The following is a 12,409-nucleotide window of genomic DNA, read 5'->3' on the forward strand; positions in this document are numbered from 1 at the left end:
GCTGTCAGCCAGGCAGCTTCCAAAAACGAATAGTCCTAACACAAATCTTGAGTTGCTATTCAAGCCAGCTGGTCGTTAGTACGAGTTAACAACTACTGAGTTGTACAAACTCAGTAGTTGTTCATGAAAATAATTTGGGTTGGTAGGACATTGGGCAGATAGCCAGGTACTGTTGAGAGGTGATCTGTGGTCATACAATTGGCACATCATCTGGTTTGTCATCACAAAATTGCATGTGTGCTACAGAAATGAATATCTGTAACAAAAAAAGCTTACAGAAAGTATTTGTAAACAAACGGACCATCCAATTTGTAAAATTGACTTCTATTAATGAGTCATCATTTATGGTCCAATCTGTGCAAGAGTTGTCTAGACCAAACCATGCAGATAGACCAGATGTCTCCTTGTCTCGGAATGTTAGGCATGTACTCGTTATCTATACAAGCTGCCATTTGTGTGATGCAACAGTGGCATCAACTTAAGTGTAAAGGTTCTCAGGACTCATCACCCCCTCGCAAGAATCCCATTTGCTAGAGGAATGCAAGTGACGGATAGGAAGGCGGGTGGAGTTAGGGTGGGACGGAAATGTAAATGTCATGTGATTGGTTTCACTTGCTCATCTTTCATTCTGATGACTGCCTTTCTTGCTGTACACACCTCATTTTGTCACAGGTAGGAACCAATAATACTAATATTTGCCCAATATTTGAGAAAGCATTGTTGCTAGAAGTGTGTAGATTAGTGACAGTAATATGCAACTCATTTTGTTTCCTGACATTTGGGTGACCAAACCATTTAGAATTGGAAGTTGTGAGCTGCTATTAAAAGCACATAAAAGAATGAAGAAATAGTAAGAACTGTTTCTCTGAACCACCTGCATAAGAATGTCTTGAATGTTCCTGACTCTAGTTCAAAGTAAATGTAGTCAACCATCGTTTTAAAATTCCTTAAAACCTTTTCTGGTTTGGAAATTAGAGGTTTTCCTCAGCAGGGACAGAATGATAGTTTTGCGATAAGAGCTGACTTTTCAGCAATGACATTCCTTCATTGCATAGAGTATGTGTAGGTTCAGGCTTGAATAAAAACATACATTTTGCAGTGCTTACGTGTCTCTGTGATGCATGGGAGGTGAGAAATAGCAGGTATGATGGCTTACCTGTTTCCTCTTTTACAGGTAAAATGAACATGAACATGGATCCATTCGATGTGAGTGTTATGAACACTTCAGTATTTGATCTCTTCTTTTTTTTCTTCATCTTAGTTTCAGTAGTATCAGTGTTTTATCACCCTCTCTTGTCCCCCCTCCTATTTTCTCTTCACTAGGTTGGCCGTTTGTGTGTTTTGAAATACTCAATTTTGACTCGTAAAGAGTGTGAGACTCAATAAAGCCAGGCAGAATGTCCCTTTGCAAGTTTCACTGCAGCCCTCCCCTCCCTCATGCCTGACCACTCAAATGTGCCACTGCAGTCATATGGGTGGTGTGAAAATGAGAGGTGTTGTAATAAACACTGTAACGGTTCCATCTTCACTAACCAGTCTGAGTGTCAAAGCCAACGACACATTTTCAAAATCTTTTAATCCGGTTGTGTTCTGGCGCTGGCCTGATCTATCATTATCTGGGACCAATTGGAAGGTTTTTCATTGTGTTTGCCATCAAGAAATCGTGTTGGAAGTGCTCCGATCCAGACTCTGTCCGTAGGCATGGCAATGATTTTGGCCAGAACAAAGAGTTTAGTTAGCCACCCAACCCTCACCGTCCTCATCTTCTCACTGTTTTCTCTTGCTCAGTGCTCATTGCTCCTTTCCAATTTATTCCTTTCTCCTCAACTTGTCCTCTATCACCCCTCAACAATATTGTTTCTCTGTGTTCTATGAACCCCTCTCCAGTTGTCCATGCATCCGTCTCCCCTCACTCTCTCTTCTCCGTTCCTGTAACAGGAGATGTCCTGGGGAACCCTGGGGACAATTAGGCCCTTCTTTAACTTCAATGCTGAGAGGGATGCTCAGGACATTCAAGCTGCCCTGGAACAAAAAGGTACAGTGTCTATGAGCAATGGTAATACTTCAAAAAGTAAGTAAAGTATTCAAAAAGTATGTGCTCATCAATATTAGGCCTTGTTTAAAAGTGTAGTGGCTGTTAAAGGAAAACTGTGTAATGGAATGTAGTTTGTCCTTGCACATAGGCAACATTCAGAATGAGGAACCATGTAACGTCAAGTCAAATAATTGACTTTTTGAGGATGTTTCAAGATCTGAGATTATGTGCAAATGGGCGATAGGAGAGACATTTTTAGCTAAAGTATTATAACCATGCTTTACATCAATCACAGATGCAGTGACTTTGGTAAAAATCCTGACTAACTGTGACAATGCACAAAGACAAATCATCGCTCAGACCTTCAAAAACATGAAAGGCAAGGTATCTAGTAACTACAGCGCTACAACCAAACTGCTCACCTCAAATCCTAAGTCTTTCAAAACATCTTAGATCGGTGTTTAGTGTCAGTTTACCACTGTTTTCCCTCGATCTAGGAGCTGATCACTGGGCTGAAGGAGGCTGTGTCTGGAGAGCTGGCGGATTTGCTGTCAGCCCTGGTCATGACCCCACTACAGTTCGAGGCTTACCGCTTGATGCAGGCCATGGAGGTGAGGTATAGTCAGAAAGTTATTGGTCTCATAAAGGGGGGATGGATGCTGCCAGTAATTGAAATGAGAAAGTCATACATTGGTATTTCTTTTTCTATAGGGTATTGGTACAGATGAGGAGGGCTTGCTAGAGATTCTGTGCACCAGGTCACCCCAACAGCTTTCGAAAATTTCTGCTATCTACAAGGAAGGTAGGTTACACATGTTTTATTGTAACTATAACAGTTAATAATAATATAATCACATTATATTATGACCTGTAACAAGGGGAGTCAATCAGGTGTCCAGGGTATTCTGGGGGTCCACAGAGTTAATATGTTAAAATAACGAGAAAACACATTATTTGAAATATCTCATGTGCATAAGTATTCAGACCCATTGCCATGACACTCCAAAGTGAGCTCAGATGTATCCTGTGATCATCCATTTTGTCGAGGCATAGATCTGGGGCATGTTATAAACATTATGAAATGGAAGATGTTTGGAACCCTCAAGACTCCAAACTAAGTAACCAGGCAAGAATGGCCTTGGTCAGGAAGGTGACCAAGAACCTTATAGCCATTTTAAAAGAGGCTGAAAGGATCTGCCTGGAAGAATTGGAGAAACTACCCAGAAAGTTGTCAAAAGCTGGTAGAGGCCTATCCAAGAACACTCAAAGCTTTTATATTTGCCAAAATATCTGAATGGTTTTATGTATGTAGAGAATGTGAAGGTTTTTGAACAGAAACAGGTGTTAGTGCAGAGATATGTCCACTGTGACTAATCAAGACCTCACTGAATTTTTTTAGACTATAAAAAGGACCTAGAGGAGGACCTGAAGGGTGAGACCAGTGGGCACTTTGCCAAACTGCTTGTGGCCTTACTCAAGGTAAACATTTCTCTCTCTCCTCCCAGACTGAAATTATGTTTGTCACACACTGGAGCCCCCTGGGAACATCTCCCTAGCATGTTGCATTGATTAATGGATGGTTGTGTGCTAGATGACAAAATGTGTATCTATATGCCACGTTCAAGAAGTTCACTGGTCTTGTGTCTTCCACTCTGTCTGTCTCTATACCTGTTCATACTCAATAGAAGAAGGTGATAGTGGGAGAGGTACAAACTGACACTGAGGTAGGTGTATAATATGATGTCGTAACTATATATTTGATTAAACAGGCAGTGCCTAAATGGGTCTGTTTAACCGTATTGAAATGTTACTATGGCAGGTTCTTTCTGAAGCTATCAATAAGGCGAAGGCGGATCCCGGTCCATGGATCACTGTTCTGACTAGCAGAGACTCTGACCATCTTAACCAAGGTGTGTGTATTTGCCTTTGTGTGTTTTTGGGTGTGTGTGTGTGTGCGTGTGTACGTTTGCGTGTGTGAAATGTCTACTTTTTGAAATGCTGTTGTGTTTTTGTTATAGTGTTTGACAATTTGGAGAGTGAAAAGCATGAGGCAGTCGTTGAAGCAATAGAGAAAGCATTCTCTGGAGATCTGAAGCTTGGGCTGCGAACGTTAGGTAAAGGCATTTGTTTGTGTAGCATACCGACCTTGAGTCTCCCGAGAGTTCCTAAATGCCAAATAAAATAAGAAAGGGATAATCAAATGGGAGTGCCATGCCACATCATTCTCCTGTGACTTCTGGTGTATTTTGCAACAGCAAGTTAATTTTGATTGTTAGCCAGTGCTCTGCTCCAAGCATGTTGGTTCTTGTTTACTTTCTGTTTGAATATAAAGAAGCTTGGTGGGAGGTTCTTTGGAGAGCAATTTCCAATCTTCGACTCCCTGAGAATCCTTGAGTTGTTTTGTGATGAGGCGAATTGAGTACCAAAGGAAAAAGGGTGGACCAAATTGTAGGAAGATGCAGGGGGATGGGGTGGATTGCTCACATGGCATTTCCGACAAAGACCTGACTGGCTGTTCCATTTTAAGACCAGTGGATCATTCTAACTTGGGTTTTTGCAGAAAATTACAATACCTGGCTAATAATAACGAATATGAGGATAAAATGGGCAGTGTTATGGAAAAGGCCTGGGCATCTCAGTGTGTGTCATGCTTTTATGTTTACATTTAAGTTATATCCTGTTTACATCATTACAAATAGTTGTACAATGAAACACAGTTACAAGCCAAAAGCAGCAGAGAACAGAGTTCTGTGTATATGCAATAAAAGTATACAGCAGGTCTGCTAGTAAATGCATGGACACCTACCCAAAAGGTCACAAACCTTTCTCTGATTACAGTGCATTGCATACGGAAACCACACCTATACCTGGCTCAAAGGCTGGATACCAAGAAGGTAAGCTTTGACCTGTCGGTCTATCTGCCCAATTTTTTGTAATACCTGTTCCTAGAAGTACTGAGGAACACTGGAACGGGTCATCATGGGGACACGAATCATCTCCTGAACACAGTTCACAATCAAGGCCAATGTCAGGAGAATGGCCTTTGGAGGTGATATGATCGGGCTCGGCCCTCTGATTCAGGCCTGCCCTAATAGTACATCGACAACGGGTTGGCTGTGTCAGTGACTGAGAGGACCCAATAGGCTAGAAGCGCGTATGTCATCAAAGTCCTTGACATTCATCCCCAGCCAGATATACCTATATTTATGGAATTAACAGCCATGCTCCAATAGCACCTTTAGGAACGTTAAAATGGCCAAAATCATGTTCCAAAGAGATGTCTTGGCACCATAGCTGTAATGCTGATATGTGTAGAGCCCTCTTGTAGAGGACACCATTTCTGACTGAATAGTAGCAATGGGATTTTGGGTCTGTTAAAGCTACTACACTGTCCTACCATTAAACAGATCCTTAATCAATACTGTCCTATCCCTCCAATCAGTTGATTATCTTTGGTCGAAGGGAGTCTGAGGAAGGCTAAAATAATTCACTAACAAAATCACAAAACACTTCTACAGCTAAGCGATGTTATCTGGGACCATCTGGCTGGCAACCCCAGAATTACAAACCAACGCACCCTGACTTTTATCAGCTTCCACTATAGATGTGAAGAAGCATCTATTAGCTTTGGCTAGAGCCCTCAGTTAAATCCTTTAGTGGGAATCCCTCTAGAATTCCTGATAATGTGTTACTACAATAACTAGGGTCTACGTTCCTTTACTTCCTGTAACCCAGTTCCTCACTGGAACCAGGTTTTTAGATCAGAAACTTATGATGAATGCAAATATATAGAAATATATTGTAGGATGTTTATGGTGTCGTTCTCCTCATGTAAGACTACCTATACACAGTTGTCTAATAACAATATGAAAAGTCCTTCATTTTATTAAAAGAATATACGTCCTCATAAAACTACTGTACACCATACTTTTATTCCCTCTAAGTCTTGTGTCACTTTCTGTTTCTATTCTGGGTAGAGCCAGTTTGTGCTTTTCTTTGAAGGGAGTAGTACACAACATTGTACAAGATCTTCAGTTTCTTGGCAGCAATTTCTTAGAACAAAGAATACACTGACATAGTCCAGAAGAAAGTTTTGGTATGTGGCCATTTAGAATCTGTAATCAAACCCACAATTACTGATGCTCCAGATACTCAACTAGTCTGCAGAAGGCCAGTTTTATTGTTTCTTTAATCAGCACAACAAATTCTGGAGAAGGTCTGTATGGAGGAGTGGGCCAAAATCCCTGCTGCAGTGTGTGCTAACCTGGTCAAGAACTACAGGAAACTTATGATCTCTGTAATTGCAAACAAAGGTTTCTGTACCAAATATTAAGTTCTGCTTTTCTGATGTATCAAGTACTTATGTCATGCAATAAAATGCAAATTAATTATACAAAAATCATACAATGTGATTTTCTGGATTTTACAGACCTCTACATGCTTTGTAGGAAGTAGGAAAACCTGCAAAATCGGCAGTGTATCAAATACTTGTTCTCCCCACTGTATATATATATACAGTGCAGACTTTCAGCTTTAATTCAAGGGTTTGAACAAAAATATCATATGAAATGTTTAGAAATTGCAACCATTTTCATACACTGTCCCCTTATTTCAGGGGCTCAACAAAGTATTAAAAATAAACATTTTATTAATGATTGTGTTCCTTTTTTCAATTACATATGAGACCCCTAATTTCAGGGGCTCATATGTAATTGAACAAATTAACACAATCATTGATGAAATGTAAATGTGTAATATTTTGTTGAGAATACTTTGCAAGCAATGACTGCTTGATGTCTGGAACACATGAACATCACCAAACGCTGGGATTTCTTTGCCAGGCCTTTACTGTAGCTGTCTTCAGTTATTGATTGTTCTTGAGTCTTGCTGCTTTAAGTTTTGTCTTCAGCAAGTGAAATGTATGCTTGATCGGGTTGAAATCAGGTTATTGACTTGGCCATTGCAAAATATTCCACTTCTTTGACCTTAAAAAGACCCTGGTTTGCTTTCGCAGTATGTTTTGGGTCATTGTCAAGTGAAGCTCTTTTTTCTCCTTTTTGCCTATTCCCCTGTTTCATAATGCACCCCAGTACTAAGTAAATAGTGACCATCTCACCAATAAGCAGTTTTTCAACATTTTACCCTAGTTGCATTTTATCCTTGGAAACCATTAACATGGTACTTGCCCACAAGATGACATCAGCTGACCCCATTACTGCGGTGCCATGTGTACATACCTTAAAGGACCACAGGTTGGCCCTGGCCCATTTGTGTGTGGAACCAGACCCTGCACTCTGTGTATTTACCCAACATATTGACCCTAAAACCCCCACGTTGATTCCTTCGTTTTTAATTTGTGTGCCTGGGTACATGTGAATGAACAGGGCCAGTTCCATGATCTTCCCAAGGGCTATTATTGTGTGATTTTCCTCTGTTCCCACACCCACTCTCCTGTAGCCTCCATCACAGATAACCTCTCCATAGTCTTTCATCTCTTTCCAACAGTACTAGCCGTTTGGCAACCGATTTGACCAGTCAAGGGCCAAGTCCATGAATTCCTATAATTTACCCGAGGACGCCACACCTGGCCTAACAAAGTTGTTAATGTGTTGAGTTCTCTGCAGCACTGACCACTTATCTTTGGTTTTCTTTGAAAACCACCCTTAACCTCATGAGCAATGCATCTGTTGCCACCCCCTGTGTGATGTGACTGTCCATGAGAATACTTTGCAACAACCGGAACAAATCCTTCCAAGAGGAACCTGAGCCTCTGACTTTTGGCTGCACTCCGTCACCCTGGTATTACACATAATCTGATGTCGCCACACATCAGCATGGCTAAAACTAACCAAACTAGCTAATGCAGTCACCCACTTATGGAGGCCATTAGCGGAACCAAGCCAATGGCTTTGGTAGTAGCTACTCCGACCGCAGTTTGGTTTACCCATCCAACCAACCTGCAAGTGTGCCACCATCCTCTGGCATCATAAGCACAATAACAGGAGGTAACCTGATCAGAGGAAATGTGCTATTTAAATGATAAGTCAAACAGAACCCCTCCCACACTCATAAACACTTTGGAATCTTGGGGTTGGACCGTGTGCATGAACTTTGAAACAGTCACACGCATCGGCCTAGCTGTGTGTAGGTGACATTGCAATGAGCATTCAGGCTAATATTATAATTTCTTGCTTGTCTTCTTACACTTTACCAGTTAGCTGAACTATATAGGCAAAAGAAGAGCCGCTTGTGTTTGTGAGGAAACAACAGTATCACAAGCCTTTCAAAGCCTTGAAGGCCTTGGTTTCACTACCAGTATGTTAACCATATCAAAGCAATGTTTGGAAGGATTTGCTCCTAATGTTTACTAGTAAAGCATGATATTATTCCTTCATTGTGATAATCAGCGGAAAAAATCATAGAGTAAGAGGCTGACCTGTGGTCATATTACCTGGTAAGGTGGGGCTTCTGACAGGCTCAAGCCCTCATTAGCTTTGAAAAGAGTGACTGTGATGTGAGATTACGCGATGATACCATGTCCCCATAGTGGAATTTTCAGATATGATTGCGTTCAACTTTAGCTGTGAGGTCAGCATATGACACCAATAAAATAGCATGTGACGTTTGTGCTTTTACAATGTGTTTAAAACTTGTTTGTTTTCCCTTTATAGACAGCCATTGTCCAGGGCGTAATGGTGTCCCACAGCGAGGAGGATCTGCTTTGTGTGAGAGTGGCTTATCTTAAACAGACAGGCACCACACTCTACACAGCATTACAGGTCAGACAAACACACATAAACTGTATGTACATGTACATCTATCTAGTAAATATAATGCATATTTGTAAACCTGCCTGCCAATACAGCACACTGTCAGCGTCCACTATTTGAGACGTTTTGTTGCTGAACATAAAAGTTTAGACAAGAACCCTTACAATAGAAAAAAAGTAATATTTTATTGCATTTGAGAAATACAGTTAAAATACGTGACAATGAAAAAATCACTAACATTCTTGAAAAACAAATTACATTTTTTGAAGTATTTTCTTTTTTCTATTTCAACAGAGACAATTTAAAGGAGTCCATCTACAAGCACTGCTTTCTATCTGTCGATCTGAAGACTAGAGTAATGCATACTGTTTACAAGCTCCGCCTACACCTTATTCCTCATAATTGGTTTTCTTATTAACAGTGTATTGCTCTTTGTTGGTCATACATAGTAATATGAGACAACAACCAAAAATATCTATTGCCAATGCGCATAATTTGTGTATCATATTTTTAAGTAAAATCACACTTTCTATTATACTGTTCTACCATTGTTTACCAGAGTAGGGGATACTAGAGTTTGTGTAGCTCTCCCTTACCCATTTTCAAAAATCATAAACACTTGTTTATGTATACTCCCATAAACTTTAATAAAGAATGCATTTTAACAGAGAAATTCCTTCCATCTCATTGTTTTGTCACATGAATTGACCAGGTGGATTAATAATTATGAAGAATGAACATATTTTATTGTTCTGTTTGGGAGTAGCAGCACTGTTAGAACCAGCCTGGAAGAAAACCATCCCTGTTCTCCCACATTTAAATTTAAAGTGCATGTTCATACATACTCAAAATTAACAATGTCTAGACATTAAGTATATGTTTTATTAGGAAAATGGAGGGAGGTTCCTACAACAAAAACATTTCAAAACACTGAGTATCTATTTGCCTGTTTCTGACTGTTTACAACAAATTAAAATGATTAAACATCAATGGCCGGTGCTCCAGTTATAAGTAAATAAATCCATACTCATATTCGCTCCATGGTCGGGGCTTTAATCATAGCCAGTCAGTCTTAGTATTGCCTGAGCAATAATCACTACAGGCCAAAAGATGAACACCACTTTTTACCATAACAAGTAGAGGAAAAGAGATAGCACAGAACAAAACAGAGACACGCCAGTTCCTGAGACGCCGCTTGATGTGGTATGTACTGTCGATGTAGACGTTGGCTGAGCAATGGAACTGTTTGAAGTTGTGGATGAAGTAGTATTGGTAGTACCACCTGTTGTTGTGTGAACAGTAGCATTGGTAGTACCACCTGTTGTTGTGTGAACAGTAGCATTGGTAGTACCACCTGTTGTTGTGTGAACAGTAGCATTGGTAGTACCACCTGTTGTTGTGTGAACAGTAGTATTGGTAGTACCACCTGTTGTTGTGTGAACAGTAGCATTGGTAGTACCACCTGTTGTTGTGTGAACAGTAGCATTGGTAGTACCACCTGTTGTTGTGTGAACAGTAGTATTGGTAGTACCACCTGTTGATGTGTGAACAATAGCATTGGTAGTACCACCTGTTGTTGTGTGAACAATAGCATTGGTAGTACTACCTGTTGCCGTGGCTGTAAGATCTGTAGCAGTTGAAGTAGTATTGGTGGGTATTCCAGAAATGGTTGTCATGGTAGTAGTGTCACTTGGATTAGAAGAAGTAGACTGATTGCAGAGAAAGACAGAAGAAACAATTGCGTTAATTTCGATCATTACTACCTCTTAAAGAACCTCTTTGGTCACATGATCATCCATCTTAAACCTCTTTCCGACTGAAGAGTCCCACCTTGCCAACTGTCACTGGTTTAGAAGACAGAATAAGACTGACAAGGGGTTCAAAAGGATTTAAATAGAGCAAACCACTTGCTGCACCTGAACCTCATTTCTATTTTGATTGTATTTGTTTGTGAATTTGTCTGAAACAAGGTGAGGTCCCTTTTAGAGGACGTGAATAGGGTGATCATGTGAACAAAATGCACATTTAACATGTAATTTCACTCATGAAAAAACATTGGCCCAATATTTTCAGACGTCAAAATGAGTCTCATGTCCAGGTAAACCAAAGAGATATCTAACAATATATTTATCAATTATTATTTGTATTATTTCATAGATTTCCCATTTTCTTTGAGCGCTTAATTTTAACAAAGTATATAGCTGGATCTTAAAAAACAATGTCATAAGATTTACTTTCATCTTAACATTAATCAGGTTTTAAGGTCTGGAAAAAGTTATTTTGGTCAGTTTTCCATTGGAAACAAAATGTAACTTAAAAGGCTGTCTGTACTGCAATCTGTAATTATGTCAACCACTACATGATGCTTTGCAAAAGTACTATATTCATCAGTTGATAATATTTGCTGTTTGTCAGTCAGAGTTTTTGTGGCATCTGCAGTGTCTGGGAACTTGACACAAAAACAAATAGATAGCATTTATGCTTTTCTACATTCTACATAAATAGTCATAAAATGTTTAACAAATTAGGTTCTATGCTGTCTTGAATGTTTAAAGTAGGGTTATTGCTGACTATTACACTCTCTGTCCTTTAAATTAGAAAAAAGCTGTACCAATTTTATCAAGCATCCAATAGAAACATTTCTTGAGGCTTGCACGCTACATCTTATGTAATAAAAAAATACAATTTAAATCCCTGCGTTGAACTGAACACCACCGACTACAATTCCGAAGCAAGTTCTTCAATTTGTCAAAAATCTATAAAATAATCAATTGATTATTTTTGTTTTACTATTTTGAAACATTTATAGAGGGCATCCTTTATACAGTAAATTACATTTGTATGGCCTAAATGATCTAAAATGCTAATCATTCATAAAATTAACAGACAAAATTACTGAGTATTATTATAATATTTTCTTGAATTGAGTATTCTCCTGAAATGACTAATGTCGATATTACACGATATTACACCTTAACTACTGAAAAGGTGTCCATTATTCAATTACCTGGGCCATGGTGGATCCCAGCAGAGCCAGTGTGAGGAATCCTAAAACCTTGTACTTCATATTGGAGTGAAGGTGAGCCGTCCTGTGGATCAAATATTACAAGTTGGCTTGGAGAGTCGTTGTTGATCTGGGTGTCTTCCTTGGGTTTTTGTATCCAGAGGTACTTCTCTGTGTATTGAAAGCTGTACGTTATATGTCCTTTTTCTAAGTTGGACATCTCTTATATACCACCCCTGCATACGCAAACATTTGAACACACCACGTGTTTCAGGTTTCAGTAAGATTGTGTGCTTACGTGTGCGCGTGAGTGCTTCAGTGAGTGCGTGTGTGTGTGTGTGTGTGTGTACATGTACACATTGGGTGGGAGGAAAGTTCTGACGTTTCAGCAGGCATATCATATTATGTTGGTGTACAAAACAGCAGAGTCAAGGTTCAAAACATATCATTAAATGTCGGGATCTGCTTTTTCCATTACTCTTAAGTTATCATGAAGCATCTTTACTGGAGAAAATGCATACATACCATACTGATATTTGTTTAAACCAACTAATTCAAGGGGAGTGTTTGTGCTTTGAAAATTCCTTTCCATCGTATCTA

At 39.6% G+C, this 12,409-nt stretch overlaps 1 protein-coding gene and 1 long non-coding RNA gene across 3 annotated transcripts; one reads left to right on the forward strand and one right to left on the reverse strand.

The window, feature by feature from the left end:
- Positions 1 to 594: 594 nt before the first annotated feature.
- zgc:101785 (Annexin domain-containing protein) lies at positions 595 to 9,575 on the forward strand. Of its 2 annotated transcripts, none has more exons than XM_010864003.3 (13): positions 595 to 672; positions 1,175 to 1,206; positions 1,939 to 2,056; positions 2,331 to 2,419; positions 2,533 to 2,646; positions 2,747 to 2,837; positions 3,435 to 3,514; positions 3,721 to 3,759; positions 3,855 to 3,945; positions 4,054 to 4,149; positions 4,874 to 4,929; positions 8,707 to 8,814; positions 9,100 to 9,575. In XM_010864003.3, the coding sequence occupies exons 2-13, from the start codon at positions 1,180 to 1,182 to the stop codon at positions 9,157 to 9,159; spliced, it is 969 nt and encodes a 322-aa protein (XP_010862305.1). In that variant the 5' UTR covers positions 595 to 672; positions 1,175 to 1,179; the 3' UTR covers positions 9,160 to 9,575. The 2 variants fall into 2 exon arrangements, with proteins under 2 accessions (XP_010862305.1, XP_010862306.1); XM_010864004.3 differs by having other exon boundaries at positions 1,939 to 2,035.
- A 92-nt stretch (positions 9,576 to 9,667) lies between these two features.
- Positions 9,668 to 12,014, reverse strand: LOC109616168. Its single transcript, XR_002197255.3, has 2 exons — positions 11,813 to 12,014; positions 9,668 to 10,514 (listed from the first exon to the last, which is right to left on the reverse strand). It is a non-coding gene; the product is annotated as an uncharacterized LOC109616168 (long non-coding RNA).
- Positions 12,015 to 12,409: the final 395 nt, after the last annotated feature.

This window comes from Esox lucius, chromosome 10 (assembly GCF_011004845.1).
Source record: "Esox lucius isolate fEsoLuc1 chromosome 10, fEsoLuc1.pri, whole genome shotgun sequence".
In the NCBI taxonomy this organism is placed as follows: Eukaryota; Metazoa; Chordata; class Actinopteri; order Esociformes; family Esocidae; genus Esox; species Esox lucius.